Source organism: Rana temporaria, chromosome 3 (genome assembly GCF_905171775.1).
Source record: "Rana temporaria chromosome 3, aRanTem1.1, whole genome shotgun sequence".
In the NCBI taxonomy this organism is placed as follows: Eukaryota; Metazoa; Chordata; class Amphibia; order Anura; family Ranidae; genus Rana; species Rana temporaria.
In genome coordinates this window covers 398,424,426-398,444,095 of record NC_053491.1, presented here as the reverse complement: position 1 = coordinate 398,444,095, position 19,670 = coordinate 398,424,426, and the positions used below count along the sequence as shown (strand labels likewise).

At 42.9% G+C, this 19,670-nt stretch overlaps 1 protein-coding gene across 12 annotated transcripts in view; it reads right to left on the bottom strand.

Annotated features, from left to right (window-relative positions):
• The window catches only part of AAK1 (AP2 associated kinase 1), a 182,138-nt gene that overhangs the window by 64,868 nt on the left and 97,600 nt on the right, over window positions 1-19,670 (bottom strand). For all 12 annotated transcript variants that reach the window (XM_040345885.1, XM_040345893.1, XM_040345887.1 and 9 more), the window contains exons 6-15: window positions 16,588-16,669; window positions 14,987-15,119; window positions 13,693-13,796; window positions 11,675-11,754; window positions 9,748-9,902; window positions 9,382-9,665; window positions 8,614-8,796; window positions 6,560-6,789; window positions 4,560-4,717; window positions 2,239-2,355 (exon numbers count right to left, since the gene is read on the bottom strand). In XM_040345885.1, coding sequence (XP_040201819.1) covers window positions 2,239-2,355; window positions 4,560-4,717; window positions 6,560-6,789; window positions 8,614-8,796; window positions 9,382-9,665; window positions 9,748-9,902; window positions 11,675-11,754; window positions 13,693-13,796; window positions 14,987-15,119; window positions 16,588-16,669 — 1,526 coding nt within the window. The remainder of the gene's footprint in view (window positions 1-2,238; window positions 2,356-4,559; window positions 4,718-6,559; window positions 6,790-8,613; window positions 8,797-9,381; window positions 9,666-9,747; window positions 9,903-11,674; window positions 11,755-13,692; window positions 13,797-14,986; window positions 15,120-16,587; window positions 16,670-19,670) is intronic.

Here is a 19,670-nt window from a genome sequence, read left to right as displayed (position 1 = left end):
TTCCAATAATTATGCTTCTTGCTTATTTCTACACATAATCATCTTCTTCAGCACCGTCTACATCCAAAATTATCATTCTCTTTAAAGAAGTAGAATATATATTTTTTTTTTTCAAAAGGAATCTGTCACCAGTGAACAAACATGTCTCAGAATTATACTGCATCTTACAACTCTTAAAAGTAAATATGTGCCTTGCCTATAAAATGTCTCCATAGGATCACTTCTACCCACAAGGCAGCCTCTAATTGAAGAGGCAACATATTTACTTTTCCAGTGGTCCAAGTGTTGAAAGACAGTCGCTTCTCTACTCTCAAGTCGCTGCAGGTATCCAACATTTTGAAGAAGTCGAATATCTGCTACTCCCACTGCGGTTTTGTTTAGGGGGACACAAGCTGGCAGGAGGAACCACATTGTGCAGCAAGGTAGCATGCATTCTACACCTGTAAATGAATGGAATGCCGGCAGCAGCTGGGGAGGACTGAAGCAATGGCTTTTCAACTAGCTGCTAAAATGGTAATTACAGTGAAACCTCGGATTGAGAGTAACGCCGTTAACGAGCGTTTCACAATATGAGCACTGTTTTTTTTTTGTTTTTTTTTAATCCTGACTCGGTTTGCGAGTGTTGTCTCGCAAAACGAGTAGGATTCAAGCCACAGCGGTGTGCAGTACCGCGTTTGGCCTGAGGTGGGGGGCGTGGGAGCCAAACCACTCATAAATACTCCAGAGTCTTTCAGAGGTTTTCTGAGTTCAGCCGAGCTGTCCCTGAGCCTTTCCGAGGCTCTCTGGCACCCCCCCACCTCTAGCCACATGCGGTATTGCATGCCACTGAAGTCAATGTGGAACAAATTATTTTAATTTCCATTAACTTCTATAGGGAAACTTGCTTTGATATGCGAGTACTTTGGATTACGAGCATAATCCTTTCCAGGAGAATCCAAGGTTCCACTGTATATAATAACTTATATACAGGCATACCCCGCTTTAAGTACACTCACTTTACATACACTCGCGAGTAAGGACATACCTGTGAGTGTATGTAAAGGGCCTCACAAGTACTGTCCAGACATTTTGCAGCCACAATAGAAGGAGCTGAAGCTCAGAGAGCATAGCCTGCCTTGTTCCAGTGTGCCCCTGACACCCCCACTACAGCACCTGAGACCTCAACTACAGCCCCTGACACCCCACTACACCCTAGAAGTGAAAAAAGGTATTGTTTCACTTTAAGTACATTTTCGTTTTACATACATGCTCTGGTCCCATTGTGTACTTAAAAGTGGGGTATGCCTATAATGGTAAGTATATTGTGTCACTTTAAAGAACCCTCACCCCTCGTATACATTTAGTTTCTCTTTATTCAACTGCTTCTGTCTGTTTTCCCACAGAAATGCAAAATACATAGTACTTTCAGGTATGGCATTCATACAGAAAACTACTTGGTGTCTCACATGGGAGTGGGGGGGGGGGGGGGTTTAGTCCTTAGCCCTGGTTAAGCTCCAATCACAACACATTGGAGGTTACATAAGGATTCCTCTTTAGACTCCTGTGGGTAAATAGAAAGGTGGGGGGAGTAAAACAAAGTTGCGTAAAAGCAGTGTTTGTGCATACCGGGGGGAAAGGTGGTGAAGTGTCACCATTTGAGTTCACTTTAGGCTGAATACTAGCAACGGCACAATGAAGCTCAACATGCTTCACAGCTAGTGATATCATGGACCGGGAACTAAAGTCAAAATGTGAAGTCACTTTCATTGGAGAACAGACTTTCTGAGGCATGTTTGTTGACAGGTTCCTCTTAATATACTTTGATTAAAACCTTAAAAGAGAACCAGTCACAACCAGGCTTATGCAGGTATCTAAAGGGTCTTTTGTTTCTGATTTTGCAAGCTTAATTACGGAAGCCTTGCATGTACCTTTATTTACCTTTTTTTTCTGAGCCTTATACTTCAGCTGCAGTGTCAAGAGAATTAGTGGTAATAAGAAAACTGAACGGCACTTTTTGTTAAATGCCTGACCTCACACACTCAGAAAATGATATTGAGTGTATGAGATCAGGCAACTGACAAATGGCAACCATCAGACGTCTGGGTGATCTTGTGATCGTCCCAGCAATGGCAGCTCCAGTATTTTTATTGTGACGGGTTCCCAATAAAATCAACTGCAGGGTACAAAAGAGATGAAAAAGCGTCATACATCTAGTAAAATGCATACATTGCCACTTATAAGTGGAGATTCATTTATCACCTGTTCCACTGGAAAACAGAGAAGGACCAAAGGTATCCGCTTGAGACACAGCAGGGGGGGGTGGAAAGCCTGACAGGAGGTCCTCTGCTGAACTGCTCAGTTGCTCTGGTGGTTTACCTGACAAGAAGACAGGGGAAATTAGAGAGACGGCATCAGAAGAACTCAATAACAATGCGTTAGAGGCACCAAAGCCTCAAAAAGCCTTACAAGATGTCCCATTTACCCAAAGGGACAACAAACATGAATTACAAACTGATTTGTATACAATAGTTCTCAATATCAATGCTAGAGACATACTGTCGGGTGCCAATGAGATATCGGAGATAAACATAGTACTGACGGAGGAGACACTGCCATAATCCTGCCTGAATGTAAATATTCTAGAAACTCACTACCATTACTACAACCCTTTCATGCCCAATAGTAAAAATTACTTGCATATGCATATAAATCCCCTCAATAACAACTCTTCGCCATTTAAAGATTGTAAACTGTTTATAAAAGATATACAGAGAATGTTTTAACAGACAAACACTCTTTTGCAAATGACAAACACACTAAGATACTTTTAGTTTAAAGCTTTACTTTCACTTTAAATAAATAGTTAATTTGGACCAGCTTGGAACTTTTACCTACAGTCCTACACCAACATATGCACCCACTGGGCATACTGTATGTAACCTCAGCTGCATACAGTATACCGCACTGCATTTCCTCTGATTGGCCGAGTCAGAGATCATGACATCATCAACCTGCCTCTCTGACTCAGCCAATCCGAGGAAGCTTTGCATTCAATGAGAAAATGCAAAGCGGCCTATGAATGGCTAAACCACCCCACAGCCTGACCATTTTATTCTGGGTGTGAGACAGGAAGGTCTCGTCTCACACCTGGAAGCAGTGGTCAGGCTATGGACATATTCTTAAAGGGGTTGTAAAGTCAGATTTTTTTTTTTCATTTTTTAATCTTAATCCTTTCTCAGCATTACCATAAAAAGCCTTCTGTGTGCAGCAGCCCCCCTCAGCCCCCTCCCCCAAATACTTACTGGAGCCCCATCTCTGTCCATAAGTGTCTCGGCCATCCGGGACTCTCCCTGATGATTGGCTGAGACACAGCAGCGCCGCCATTGACGCTCATTGCTGTCAAACTCAGTTTACCAATCAGGAGAGAGATGGGTGGGGACGAACCGCAGTTCTGTGTCTGAATGGACACAGGGAGCTGCAGCTCGGCTTGGGTGCCCCCATAGCAAGCTGCTTGCTGTTGGGGCACTCAACAGGAGGGCGGGGTCAAGAGAGCAGAAGAGGCACAGCGAGGAGGAGGAGGGTCTAGACTGCTCTGTGCAAATCCACTGCAACAGAGCAGGTAAGTATAACATGTTTGTTATTTTTATCTATATATAAATTAAAAAAAAAACATTTTACAACAGGCTTTACAATCACTTTAAGAAGTAGTAAAAATGCTTTAGAGAGACACCATGACTTTGACCATGTAGGGTAATGCGACATTGGCTCTGGAAAATGTCCCCACCTCCATGTACTCACTTTACCTGTACTATCTTGCAGGTATTTGATCCTTCATCTCTGATATGAACACCCTGCACTTTTCGGTATGATATAGAATGTGATCATCGCATGACCAGGGCACTGACCTCATCTGCGACTGTTACTTTGCCTGCATGGGCAAGCTGACAGTGTCGCTTTAAAAACTCACTGATCTCTGTAGCTGCATCCATTGTTCATGTTGTTCTCTCAGACACTAAGCTCACCCTAGCTGCCTTGCCCTCAAATTTCAATTTTTAATGTAGAGAAAGAGTAGGAGCACTTGGACAGGGAGAATGGCGAGCTGAGTTGCCAGACTGGATTACATGCAACTGCAGAGTATGTGATATGAGATGTATACCTAATTAAGGAGGGGTGGGGGGGGCTGGGATGGATTGTTGTAGGAAGTTTATGGTAGCATTTACAATCCCATTTAGGCCGAGGTCACACTGGTACGACACGACTGCTATATGACTGCGACATCGCTCCTACATTCATCCGACTTGAATGAACAGGATATGATTTTGTTCCGGCGTTAATCAGACTTAATCAGACTTCAATGGTATTAAATAGACTGAAAATGGACCAAAGTAGTACAGGAACCATTTTCAAAGTCGGACCGACTTGTGTCGGACCAGTTAAGACAGCTCTTATTAGGGAACAATTGATTTGTATACGTCATGCGACATGAGCTCCCTAAGTCGGAGCGTATGTCACACCAGTGTGAACCCGAACACAAACTACCAAACTACAGGATTAAACACAAAACAGTAAAACGCTCTTACTCTCTCCCAACTTCGCAAAGTCCTTGTTTAGGAGTTCCTCAGCGGTGAGTTTTGAGAAGTTATCATCATCAAAAGGGTTCCAGCCAGAAGACTCCGGGGGATTGTGGACATTCTGCTGAGAAGTCCTTGGTGAGCCAGAGGGGGTTGTTGTAGCCGACCTATTTATGGGAAAAAAAACAAGCCCGATTATTGCGACACAAGCAAATAAAAAGGAATTTTAAAAATAAACCTGAAATAGACTATAACCCTGAAAAGACAGAAATGCAGCAGTGTGTGTTGATGGGTCTGACTGCAGCTTTAGTGGGGTTTCTATTAAACAATAGATTTTAGCAGCTAAGAAGTAAAGATCTTGCATGTGAGGACAGTACTTAGTGCCCATCATGCCTGAAAACCAGAAATTTGGTCAGGAATAGAATTTGAGGGGACAAATCTTTTTCAGTCTGGGTCAGCCGTAAGAAAAGAGAATGTCAGACAGGCTATTTTATCGGCCTACATGAATATCCCTAAGGTCTAGGATAAATGGAAAACTTATCCTTGTAAGAGAACCTATTTATATATAAATAAGCCAATACAATGCAAGTATGTTCCTGGGAAACAAACTATTCCACTGTGTGATTTCAATCACACAGGGTCAAATAAGAGATTCCCCAACGTCCCTTGCATAGACTGAGGTCTGTCTTACAATGGACAGGTTGACAGCTTTTGCTTTGCTTAGTGCTCAGCTTCCACATGGGGAAACATTCTCATGGGATGGAGGTGGAGGAAGAGACTTAACCTAAGGTATTCACCAAAACCATGTGTAGGCGAACACCAGATCAAGCTGTGACTACGCACTTTTAACATCTAAATATGAAGTGCTATGCAAATACAGAAAAAAAAATGAACTGCCACCTGAAACTTCAAACAGGGCAGGCAGAGGAGTACCATTATTACACTACAGCTCCTATCTTCTATAGGTACACATTGAAAATACGTACAAGGTTGTAAAACATAATGCTTACAAGCCTGAATGGTCGAAGAAGTTTGCTGAAGTTTTGGGTTGCAGAAGCTGACAGACTATATACTCTAATCCTAATTTAATGAACAAGCAGAGTATTCAGTGTTTCAGAGTCATACACCTTCTGATGCCATCACTGGTCAATGAATTGGTATCACCACCTTTAATCCAGGAAGTAGCAGAATGATCTTAATGACAATGGCTGGTCAAATTTACCATTGCTTTAGCAGGTAAAATAGTGAACACGTATGCAATTAAACTTTGTATTAAAAAAAGTGTTACTAAACCCACAACAGTAAAATCAGTCTGTACATACAGTAAAGCATGATGGGTATACCCACTGTGGAACCTAAGGGGTTAATCCTCTGCATTGTATAAAAAGGCTGTTTGATCCCATCTTCTCTGAGCCTTCTCTTGTTCCACAGTCGCCAATAATTTCCTGATAGTACAGAGCCTTGGGGAACTCTGCAGGTGCTCAGTTTTGGCTCTTATTGCTAGAGATTTTTAATTTTTTCTCTTGGGGGATCCGCGCCCCCCCCCCCCCCCCCAAGAGAAAAAAATTATAAAAAATCTCTAGCAATGGTGTATGTGATCAGCAAAAGCCAATCAGCACTGTCCTGACCGAGGGTCAGGGGTCCTGCAGCCTCATAAGACAGTCAGAGAAGAATGAGAACTCCTCCTACAAGCTTTAAGCAGACACTGATAGAAGTCATAAGACTGCTACATACTGCTGATGAGAATTTTTTTTTACAAAAATAATTGCATTTCCATATTTGGTGTACTGTGGGAGACCAGATATAGTGAATGCAGGGTCCTGGGTTTAGTAACACTTTAAGCAATTTGCCTGGCGTTTAAAATATGAGCATTTCTATGGCAGATTATTATGTTAAATTGTTCACACCTTTCTGATCCAGGCTAATGGCATATTAATGTTAAAAAAGAAAAAGAAAAAAAAGAAAAAAAGAGCCCAGAAACCCATAGTGTCTGAAAAATTATTTCTCACTTTGACTTATTGAGATTGGCTTCAGCGGCTGCAGCCTGGAGAAGCTGAGTAGATTTGCTAACAGGAACGCCAAAGACAGCACTGTGCGTGACATCACTGAGTATCCTTCTGTGTCCTCCACGCTGAGTCTTCGGAGAGGAAGGAGGGGTAAGGGATCCTAATTTAGGTCCTGCACTGGGCAGTGTTGTTGCTGGCAGCGATTTCTGGATAATCCTTACAGGAGCTTGAACCTGCAATACACAGGAAGATTTATTTATTTATTTTTGCTGTCAAGAGAAAAAATATTAACAAAGAAGCATAGAGGAGTGATGGCAGAAAATGACCAAGTGGTGCATCAAGTTTGTCCATGCTTTGATTTTCTTTTTTTTTTACTTTTTGTCCAAGTATAGATCTACAATACGTTTGTCCCAAGAATGATTAAATTAAGTATCAACTACTCTTCACAAAGATAGCAATTCATTATTACAACTGTAACATAGTAAGCCATGCAAATGGCTGCAAAAGCAAGTTAATACATTTTTGTTCTACTCATTGGGGTTGATTTACTATAAATGAAGAGTGCAAAATCTAGTGCAGCTGTACATAGTAGCCAATCATCTTCTAACTTCAGCTTGTTCAATTGAGCTTTGACGGAAAAAAAACTTGAAGCCAATTGGTTTCCTTTCTATGAAAAGCTGCACCAGGTTTTGCCCTCTTCAGTTGTAGCAAAAAATCAACTTCATTAAAATACTTTTTATATTGTGGGTTCAAAAGAGGGTGACCAATAGCTATGTGAAGTGCTTATCTAGAACAAACTGATATTAGGTGGACTGATTGCTAGAGGACTTGCTGCTATAGATCTTTTTCCAGTTCTATGACTATCTATGGCAGCAGCTAATTCATGGCTAAGAACAGCAAATGTCATGTTAAAGTGGATGTAAACCCCATTCATGGAAACTGACCTGGGCACATATCTGTAGTGTTTACTTATCCCATTCTCCAAAGCCCCAGGTCCCATGTCTTTCTGCTGCTCTGTTCCTTTGTTATCAGCATAACTTCAAACAAGTTCTCAGACACAGGAGATAAAAAGGAGCTGGAAATTTGTGTTGGGGAGGGAACTTAAAAATAGACCAGCAGAGAATGTGTCTATTGCACAGCTCTGCAAGTTTATTCATTGCTCTGCCTATGTGGAGGGGGGAGATGAATGCCTTTCCTCCAATCAGCTCACACACAGTGTATGCCAAGTCCCCCCCCCCCACTGCTGAAATAGGAAGAACATTTTCCAACACAATGTACACGGTCTAAAGAATATAGAAAGCGGAAAAATTATGTAGGGAGATTTTGTGTATCATCGAAGGCTGTTCACGTCACTGGGTATATGTGAGAGTTTACATTCACTTTAAGTATGTTATTTGCACAGCTCTAAGCTATAGAATGATCTTAGCACTGTAAATAACCACTGCGATTATGGTTAAGGTCATACATTGGTTTGAGAATAAAATCCACCATCTCTGTTAGAAGAGTGTTCACCAAACAAGTCTGAACTATTGATAACAGTGGGATAACTGAGCTGATTAGGAGCTTAAAAATGTTCATTACACCATGCTTTCTTCAGGAGCAAGTAGAGAGCAATTCAAATGAATGAATAAAGAAAAATTGAGGAGATTTTGTCACGTGACCTGCCAAAGTCATGCAACTTGCCTCTCCAATTTGTCTGCAACATTAGGTACAGAAACTCTATGGGATACCCCAAACTCCACAATGTGGCCTACAATGTATGTATGAATACTGCAAGTTCAGGAGGAGGTAAATACTGTGGTGTCCAGCAGAGAGTCAATAGCAGCATACACTCTCTACTATAAATAAGTCACTTTGGTTGCTTTACATGGGCCACTATTTTTTGAATTATTGGTTCTAATTTTAGCTGCTAATGGCTCAATAGCTAAGGCAAGAGAAAAAACAATGTCCACATTGCCTAGAACTACATGGGTTAGCTATTTACATGAACATGGGCCAGTGGTCCAGCCAAATAATAATATTACCAACTATACTACCAATCTGTCAACAGCACTCACCCCCTGGTCCTGGGCAGCGGGCACCTGCACAGTAGCTGGCACAGCTTGAGGCTGAGCAGGCAAGGGGGTCTGCATTACAACCTGCTGAGCTGCTTTCTGTTGCATTGCAGCCTGCTGGGCCATCAGCTGCTGCTGCTGAAGATAGTAGGCCTGGATCATCTGCTGCTGCTGCATGGCTTGTATCTGTGGGATAGAATAAAGGGAGATCTGAATTAAACACAGTGGTTACATTATAATCAACCACAACAAATGTGTATGGATTTTTTTATAATTTCTTTCCAATGCTTGGTTAAATACATTCATTCACATGCACAGAACTGTGCCTTCAGACATTTAAAAGAATCAGTAGATCCATACCCTGGTGCTTTATGTATATCTAGCAATGGTACTCATTATGAAACAATTACTTCACCTAAGAGGAACATTTTTAGTAAAAAGCCAACAGGTTGAATTACCCACCGACCTGTGTCTCTCAGAGACACCAAACAGTGAGCCTGCGGTTCTGCCAATACATGCATGCCTTTAAATGGTGTCTCGTTCTCATTTAAAAAAAAAAAAAAAAAGAGAGTCTGCTCATGTTGCTGCTACAGGATACACTGACAAAGCTGCCTATTTCCATAGTAAAGTCTTATTTCTGGAGTCTCCTATGTAATTTACAGTAGTTGGCATGCATCTCGGATTTCCAGTGTCCACCCATAGCTAAAACATTACTGCTGTTGGAATAAAACTTTAAAAGTGTTCAGCAGCAAATGTATTTTGCATGTTCACCTGCTGAGCCTGAAGCATCTGTTGCTGATACAATGCTGCTGCCTGTTGTTGTTGAAGAAGTTGCTGCTGCTTTATATAGATCTGCTGCTGCGGAAGAGGTGCAGGCTGAGCCGCCGGTGCTGCTGGGGTCTGCAGAGCTGCTGCAGTTTGGGCTGTGGTGGTCACTATGGCATTGGGCTGTGGGGAAGGCTGAGCAGGCTTCACCGGTTGTTGAGGCTGAGCCACTGGCTTTACAGCAGGCTGAACAGCGGGTGGGGCTGTGGGCTGAATGCCTCCAGCCGGAACTAAAACAAAATGAGTATGACAAAATTCAGAAAACATTCAACTTCATAATCAGAAAGAACTGAACGGTCGTGACACACATACCAGGGCTGGCAGCAGCAGGCTGAACAGTGGGCCTTTTCCTTGGTGTCAGAGCTGGCTGAATAGGAAGTATCCCTGGGTTCGGCTGAGTCTGACCAGCTTTGGGCCTCTGGCGAGGTGCAATGGAGGTTTCAGTTGTTGGAACTGGATCAGTGAGCCTGTAAATTAGAACAGCGCAAAGTTGTCATTGGCAATAAAAAAAATTAAAAAATTTGTGCGCAAACAGTATAATTTTTTTTTTAAACTGCTCCAGGTTCGCCCTATAGCAGTTTTACTGCTACAGGATGGCAACTGTCCACCAGATCACGTACCGTGGATATAAAAAAAGTCTACACATCCCTGTTAAAATGTCAGGTTTCTGTGATGTAAAAAAAATAAACAAAGATAAATAATTTCAGAACTTTTTTCACCTGGGATGTAATGGTGTTCAGAATTAAGCAATCACATTCAAACTCATGTAAATGGGGGTATGTAAATGGGGGTCAGTACACATCGGTCATCAAATTTAAAGTGCCTCTGATTAACCCCAAATAAAGTTCAGCTGTTCTAGTAGGTCTTTCCTGACATGTTCTTAGTTGCATCCTACAGCAAAAGCCATGGTCCGCAGAGAGCTTCCAAAGCATCAGAGGGATCTCATTGTTAAAAAGGATCAGTCAGAAGGGTACAAAATAATTTCCAAGGCATTAGATAAACCATGGAACACAGTGAAGACAGTTATCATCAAGTGGAGAAAATTGGGCACAACAGTGACATTACCGAGAACTGGACGTCCCTCCAAAATTGATTAAAAGACGAGAAGAAAACTGGTCAGGGAGGCTGCCAAAAAGCCAACAGCAACATTAAAGGTGCTGCAGGAATATCTGGCAAGTACTGGCTGTGTGGTACATGCGACAACAATCTTTTCCATATTCTTCATATGTCTGGGCTATGTGGTAGAGTGGCAGGATGGAAGAGTTTTCTTACCAAGAAAAACATCCAAGCCCGGCTAAATTTTGCAAAAAAAATAAATCTTAAGTCTCCCAAAAGCATGTGGGAAAATAATGGTATTGCCTGAAGAAACCAATGTTTAACTTTTTGGCCATAATTCCAAAAGATATGTTTGGTGCAAAAACAAGACTGCACATCACCAAAAGAATACCATACCCACTGTGAAGCATGGTGGTGGCTGCATCATGCTTTGGGGCTGTTTCTCTTCAGCTTGAACAGAGGCCTTAGTCAAGGTAGAGGGAATTATGTATGATCAATTCCAAATACCAGTCAATATTGGCACAAAACCTCCAGGCTTTTGCTAGAAAGCTGAACTATAGAGGAACTTCATCTTTCAGCATGACAACCACCCCAAGTATACTTCCAAATCAACAAAGGGGTGGCTTCACTAGAAGGAGATTAAAGTTTTGCAATAGCCCAGACCAGAATCCAATTGAAAATCTGTGGGGTGGTCTGAAGAGGGCTGTGCACAGAAGATGCCCCTGCATTGACAGATCTGGAATGTGTTTGCAAAGAAGAGTGGGCACATATTGCCAAGTCAAGATGTGCCATGCTGATAGACTCATACCCAAAAGACTGAGTGCTGTAATAAAATCAAAAAGGTGCTTCAACAAATTATTAGTATAAGGGTGTGCACACTTATGCAACCATATTTTATTTTTACTTCCATCTGCCTAAAAGATTTCAGTTTGTTGCTCAAATGAGTTGTGCAGTTTATAAGTCACATTAAAAGGTGGAAAAAGTTCTGAAATGATTTATCTTTGTCACATTTGTTTACATCACAGAAACCTGACATTATAACAGGGGTGTGTAGACTTTTTATATCCGCTGTACATATACATGATCTGACACTTCTGGGTAGGGGGCACGCATGCTCGCTTCTGCTGTGATTACACACAGCGGAATCATATTGGTGGGTGCACAGTGTGCGAGTGACACTTACCTGGCCTTCGGCTGGATTTTCTTAAGAGCAGCTTCTCCTGCTTTCACTGGTTCAGGCAGTTTTGCAGGAATAACAGAGTCCTAGGCAATTGGGGCAAAAAGAAGATCAAGGTTATACTCGTATATGCTTTTATTTCAGGGGGTTTTATTACTTCCTGCAGGTTGTTGCTGGATGTAGCTGCCTGAGGCACACTACAAGAATGATCTGACTTTTTCTTGGAGATTTGATTAATTTCTAAAATATTCAATTCTTACTTCCATGTATATTCACACTACAAACCACTGAGTGCCTACAGTAGGCAATTGATGGAGTTTTTATTCAAACCATGGACATGTGCATGTTGGTGCTCGCTCTTTTACACAGACCGCATTTTACCGATCTCAGTACAATTTCATTTTGGAATTCTCCCACAACTATCGAACTAATCAACAAGTAAAATGAAGACAACTCATTATTATTATACAGAATTTTTATAGCGCCAACAGTTCACGCAGCGCTCATGCTGTAAATGCGGTTCATTAGCGCTATTCTACTCATTCAACGCATATGCTCATGAATATTATCTCGTACCCAAAAAACTTGGACATGTTTTAACATACAGAAAAGCGATTATCCAGTCAGACTAATTAAATACAGAATTGCTAAAGCAGTCTTTAACCACTTCCATACCAGGCACTTACGCACCTTCCCGCCCAAGCCAATTTTCAGCTTTCAGCACTGTCGCAATTTGAATGGCAATTGCGCGGTCATGCTACACTGTACCCAAACAAAATTGGCGTCCTTTTTTACCCACAAATAGAGCTTTCTTTTGGTGGTATTTGATCACCTCTGCGGTTTTTATTTTTTGCGCAACAACTAAAAAAAGACCGACATTTTTGAAAAAAATTAAGTTTTTATTTTTTTTCTGTTCATTTTTTGTAAATAAGTAAGTTTTCTTCATCAATTATGGGCACTGATATGGCGGCACTGGTGGGCACGATGAGGTGCCACTGGTGGGCACCGATAGGCAGCACTGGTGGGCACCCATAGGCGGCACTGATGGGCACCCATAGGCGGCACTGATGGGCACCCATAGGCGGCACTGATGGGCACCCATAGGCGGCACTGATGGGCACCCATAGGCGGCACTGATGGGCACCCATAGGCGGCACTGATGGGCACCCATAGGCGGCACTGATGGGCACCCATAGGCGGCACTGATGGGCACCCATAGGCGGCACTGATGGGCACCCATAGGCGGCACTGATGGGCACTCATAGGCAGCACTGATGGGCACTCATAGGCGGCACTGATGGGCACTCATAGGCGGCACTGATAGGTGGGCACTGGGCATAGATGGGCACTAAGAGGTGGCACTGATGGACACTGGGTGGCACCGAGGGGTGATGCTGATGGCATTGCTACAGTCAGTGCCCATATTGCCAGTCAGTGCCCATTTGTGGGCACTGATTGGCATCAATTGCATTAAAAAAAATGCATTTTTTTTTTTTACTATTTGTGCTCTATTAAACACTCCCTGGTGGTCCAGTGTGTGGATCCGAGGGGGGGCTGCGCTGATAAACAATCAGCGCAAACCCCCCCTGTCAGGAGAGCCGCCGATCTGCTCTCCTCTACTCGCGTCTATCAGACGCGAGTGAGGAAGAGCCGGTCAACGGCTCTTCCTGTTTACATCGCGATCAGCCGTGATTGGACACGGCTGATCACGTGGTAAAATGTCTCCGTGAGAGACACTTTACCTCGATCGGTGTTGTGAGGTGTCAGACTGACACCCTGTAACAACGATCGCCGCGATGCGCGCCCCGGGGGCTCAATATCCTGAGGACGTCATATGACATCCAGTCAGGATTTAGCAACCACTTTGCCGCTGTCAAACTGTCATTGGCGGGCGGCAAATGGTTAAACTTTATTTTTTGTAATGCACTTTTATGTACTTATTCAGTGATATGAAAGATCCTCAAAACCGTGGCGATGTCAGCAGATTAGAAAGATGTACTATACAACCTTAGCAGGGCACTTACAAGTACATTGGGTACAGGGCATTCCCTCTTTGCTTGCTTAAAGGCAAAATAGGATACTTGGAAGATATCCGGCCTCTTGTCTGGATCTGGCTCAAGCATGTACCCTGATAGAAAAGAAAAAGACACAGAATCAGAACAGTGATGAGACATTTCATGTCAAATGCAACTTTGGGCTTGTTTTTATGACCCTTACACTTACATTGCAGGTTTATTGCTCGCTAAGCCTCTATTAGAATGGTTTCCTATCACTTCCCCTCTGCCTTTTAGGGCTCATGCACACTGCATCTCAAAGAAGTTGCGCCTACAGGCTTTTGAGCTCTCATTTTTTCTGCCTGGAAGCTCCCCTCAATGTTAGCCAATGTGTCTATATACACACACACTATGGTTTTTCCAGGAGTTTACAGGCATATAATCTTACAGGCAAAAAAAAAAAGCCCAAACTCGTGTTTCTGAGAGGAGCTTTGAAGCAGTAAAGACACCCAAGTGCCAAAGATGCACAAAAAAAAGCTAGAAGGAAAAAATAAAAAGATAAAATAAGGATAGGGGAGGATTAGGAAAAAAACAAATGCTCAAAAATCTCAAAATATGCGCAAAAGTGCACAAAAAAAGCACAAGCCTTTAGGCAGAGAAATAAATGCTCAAATGCCTGTAAAAGCAACTTTGAGCTGCAGTGTGCATGAGCCCTTAAAGTATTACTAAAGGCTCAAGAATTGTTACCTTCATGAATTCATGCATGAAGGTAAACAAAAACTTCTCTGTGCAGCAGACTCCCCCGCCACCCTAATAGTAAATTAAGCGCCATAGCGATCCAGCGGTGTGCGCTAGAGCCTCAGGCTCTCCAGGTACTCTCCCTTCTTATTAACTGTGACAGCAGTCAGTGGCCCAATGAAATGAGGAGGGGGGCGAGCTGTGGATCTGTGTGTGAATGGACAAGCAAAGCAGCAACTTGGGAGCTCCCGCGGCAAACTGGGAGGGACCAAGAGTGCCAGAGAGGGACATGAGAAGAGGAGGATCGGGGCTGCCCTGTGCAAACCCACTGCACATTTTTTTTTATTATTATTCTAAATATCTTTAAATGTCTATATACAGAAGAGGCTTCAAAATAAACTGATCCTCTCCCACTCATGTCAGATGTTTTAAATACACTGGGAAACTATTATTCTACCCTTCCATTCTTTCTGTTGTAAGACACATTGCTGGTTAACTCTACCATTACCTGCACCCTACTATTAATAATCTGCATTAGTAAAAAGTGAAATCACAAGTACTAGCGGCTGGCATAGAAAACACTTACGGATGAGGCAGTGCATGTCATAGGAATACCGGGAGTTGTCTGGAATTGTGAAATTGCCATCACAGATGGACACCTGACTCTCGCCAAATGGAAGGGTAAAGAAGCACACCTTGTAAAGTAAACATCCCAGGGCCTGGCAGAGAAAAGAGTTACAAGATGAGACAATTTTTTTTTAATAAATTGTATTTCTGATGATATTGAGACATCATTCAATAAATCATTACTACTCATAAGTGCAGTAACCGGCAGGAACCAATCAGTATTGATTCTGCTGTAGTCAAATCAATGCAGTGTCTGTGTCTGTCTGGCCGTACCTCCCATACAGCCAAAAACAATGAATTACCACAGCGCTTAGTGCCATGGTAGTTCAGAACTACAAGCCGACAGCTCCAAAAGGCTGCCGGCCCTTATAGTTTTCCCATACATAGACCACTGTAAATAGATGACGTGGCCGGGAGGGCAGAGGCCCCCATGGATGTGTTTGTTGCAAACTGCAACAGCAAGCAGGGGGAGAAGATCCCCAGCTAGCTGTCAGAACAGGGGATCAGGGGCCCGTGAATCTCTAACACGTTACACCCCGAATATAGGTGTAACATGTTACAAAAGGTGATCCTTTAAGCCGGCCATAGACAGTTTGAATCTTGGCTGGTTCAGCAGGCACTGGCCGAGATCTGAACCATGTCTGAGCGGGATGATTTAGCTAGGTCGACCCAACAATCAACTGGGGTTCACCCATGATGTCAGATATTTAGGATGCGATAATTGCCAGAGGCTATAGCCGTTAGCAATAGTCACAGTGTTCTTCTGGCAGGGACAACTCCCCATTCCCCTTACCTGCCGGGAGAACACAATGGTTCAGCAGAAATCAAACAATTTGTTTTTCTGCAACCCAGAAAATCAAATCATCTATGGCCTGCCTTACACATATCCACCTGTAAATCCAGCCGCAAGAACATTTTAAGCATGTGAATAAGTCCTTAAAGTGGATGTAAACCCACTCTCATCCTTTCTAAACTACTGTCATAGTGCTGATCTATAAGGATATACATGCCTCCTGCATGTATCCTCACCTGTCAAATGTCTCCCCTCTGTCTGTTATGAAACCTGAAAAACTGCAGATTCTGTGGGTGGATCTGTTGTCTGGAGCTCTGTGGGTGGAGTCGTGATGTCAGTAGACTCCCCGCCCACCTCTACACTCCCCTTGTCAACATGCATTTTTTCCTGTGTATTCCTTACACTAAATTCTGCTATGATCACTAACATCCAGTCAAAATCCAGAAAAGTAACCACATGACTTCAGAAAAGGAGTGGGGGGGTGGGAATTGAAAAATAATGCCTGTCTCAGGCTAGTGCATGAGATATGTAAATAACCTGTCACTCACAGCAAGTGGGCGGAACAGACTAAGGTGTTGCTCTGCAAGTCAGTTTTATTTCACTGAACAATAAAAAAGAGGATTGCTCAGGGCTGGATTACCTCTGTGTGGCAAGACTGGGCACAGATGATAGGAAAACTTATACTTTACATTGTGACATCAACAAAAAATAAATAAAAATTCGGGTTTACAACCACATTAAACATTTAGATCATAGTGTTTACAAACCCAGATATCCGCCTTGGCAGTGATGACTTTGCCATTGTAAAGATTCACCATCTCAGGGGCACGGTAGGAAAGTGTGGTATACCTGAAACACAGGAGATTGTTAGCACAACTTAGCATGCATGTATTTCATTTCGTATTAAAAATACTGTCAGAATCTCTCTCCCCCCAACTCCTTTCCCTTCAAAACAAATAAAAATAAAACACATGCTGGAGATGATGTTCCACAGTAACTACCTCTGAGTAAAGCTATAGGTACACATACAAGCGTTAAACAATTTTTAATACCCTGTTCCCCCGAAAATAAGACCTAGTGTGAGTTTCTGGGATGGCTGCAATATAAGCCCTACCCCAAAAATAAGCCCTAGTTAAAGTCCTTGTAAAAACATGTAATCCGTTCTGTAAAAAGATTATATAATGTGCAGTGTGTCTCCCTTTTGTAACTTTATTGTGGAAAATACCTTATTTACAGCACTGCTGGGTGCTCACGTGACCCACCGGAGCTCTTCTCTCCTCCCGGCTGATGTCAGCTGTTTTTTTTCAATAAAACTTTATTAAGCCCCTACCCACTGCAGTACTCAGAGTGGGGCTGAGGTCATTGGGGATCTTGGCCCCTCCCTCTGCAGTATTTGGAGTAGGAAAGAAGAGCTCCAGCGGGTCACGTGAGCGGCAAGCGGCTCTGTAATTAAGGTATTTTCCACAATAATGTTACACAAGGAGACACACTGCACATGATATCATCTTTTTACAGAACGGATTACATCATTTTATAAGGTCTTTAAACAAAGGTTTATTTTTGGGATTACAGAATTTCACAATGCTGACTCCATAGCTGACAGGGGGGAAACTTTTTTGTACATACCATAAATAAATAAGACATCCCCTGAAAATAAGCCCTAGTGTGTTTTTTGTAGCCAGAATTAATATAAGACCCGGTCTTATTTTCGGGGAAACACGGTAGCTTATGGGTCTGTGTTGATAGACTTTTGTTTGTTTCATAACTGCTTCTTTCTCTATACAATTCTATGGGAAAGAAAAAGCAGCTGAAGCAGGTTAACTGTAAAGAACACGAACTACATCTACAATAAGATCATCATAGAAGTATCTAGGATTGATGTCAAAAGTTTGCTGCATTTGCCCACTAAAACCCTGCTTCCACTGGCCCTGTACCAGTTTTTGCCAAATTCCCCCAGTGGAGTGTATACCACTAATGCCATGGATCCACACTTCGCACCAGGCATTGGCCGTTTTGAGATAACTGTGTAGGAAATGGACGGTTTCCGAGGGTTGTGTGCAGTGTTAATTTCGTCGACTAAAACATTTTAGTCTACTAAAATACGACTAAAATTAAACCAACTGACATGACTAAAATAAGACTAAAACTAAATTGAAATTTGATGTCAAAATTAAAATTCCCGCTAAAATAAAAATGGTAAAAGTCAGCAGCTACAAATACTGCAGCTGCTGACTTTTAATAAAATCGGACACTCGCCTGTCCCAGGGTTCAGCGATGCCAGGTAACAAAGCCCCGATCGTCTCCCCCTCCTCTCCGCGGCACCACTACCGTGGGCGCCCGGCTGTGGCTTCACAGCCAGGCATGCCCTGCGCACCGTGATTGGCCAAGCAATCATCTGGGATCTGTGACATGTCCCAGATGATTGTCGAGAGGGAGAGGGGAACTTCCTTCCAGCACCGCGGTGCCCAGGGAGGAAGTGGGAGCTGAAACCCTCTAAAAAGAGGGTTCCCCCCCCCAAAAGACATGCCAAATGTGGCATGTCAGGGGGTCACCTTCCCTTAAAGCGGAGGTTCCATTTTTGTGTGGAACTCTATTTTAACACTGGTCTGAAGTGCATGTTCATACCTCAACATAAAATATTTGATTTTTCACTCCAGCAGTATATAATGAGTTTGGAAATTGTAGAGAGATGCATTACAATTTAACTACACCTATTAGATTTTAGATGACTAAAATGATTTTAGGCTACTAAAATGTCCTGAAGATTTAGTCGATTAAAGGGGTGTTCCAGGCTTTTTTTATGTTTATTAAAAGTCAGCAGCTAAAAAAAAGTGTAGCTGTTGGCTTTTAATAAACAGACACTTACCTGCTCCACGGTCCAGCGATGCGCCGGCCAGAGCTCCGCTCCTCTCCTCTCTCCCCCCCCCCCCCCCAGCGTCTTCATTCCTAGTGTGGGCACCCGGCCGTAACAGCTTTCAGCTTCATGGCCGGGCACTCACTGCGCAATGCGCGAGAGGGCGCTGCTCTCTGCGAGTGGTCAGACGAGTGCCTGGGACCTGTCACATGTCCCAGGCAATCACCTACAGGGGGGGGCCACTGTAGGCGATATGACGAAGCAGTCCCTGGGCAGAAGAAGGAAGAGGGAAAGGAAGTCCCACTCCTACTGAAGCCCCCCCCCCCTCCCAACAAAAATAACATGTCAAATTTGGCATGCAAGGGGGCAAGGAGTGGTTTAAGTGTAAATTCCACTTTTGGGTGGAACTCTGCCTTAAATCCGACTGAAACTAAAATGCCATTTTAGTCCCAAGACTAATGCCGCGTACACACGATCATTTTTCGGTAATTTAAAATGATCGTGTGTGGGCTTCACATCATTTTTCAGGTTCTGAAAAAACGACAAATTTATTTTTTTGAACATGCTGCATTTTTTAACGTTGTTTTAAACAATGTTGTTTTTCGGGTCGTAAAAAATGATCGTGTGTGGGCTAAAACGACGTAAAAAACCCGCGCATGCTCAATAGCAAGTAATGAGACGGGAGCGCTCGTTCTGGTAAAACTACCGTTCATAATGGAGTAAGCACATTCATCACACTGTAACAGACAAAAAAAGCAGCCCACAGGCGAATGGAGCTTCCCCTTTATAGTGCAGTCGTACATGTTGTACGTCACCGCGCTTTGCTAGATAATTTTTTTAAAATGATGGTGTGTGGGCAATGTCGTTTTAATGATGAAGTTGGGAAAACTTCGTTTTTTCGACATGCTGAAAAATGATCGTGTGTACGCGGCATAAGACTAAACCAACATTTTCTGCCAAAATTAACTGGTTGTGTGCTGCCAACCATGGAAAACA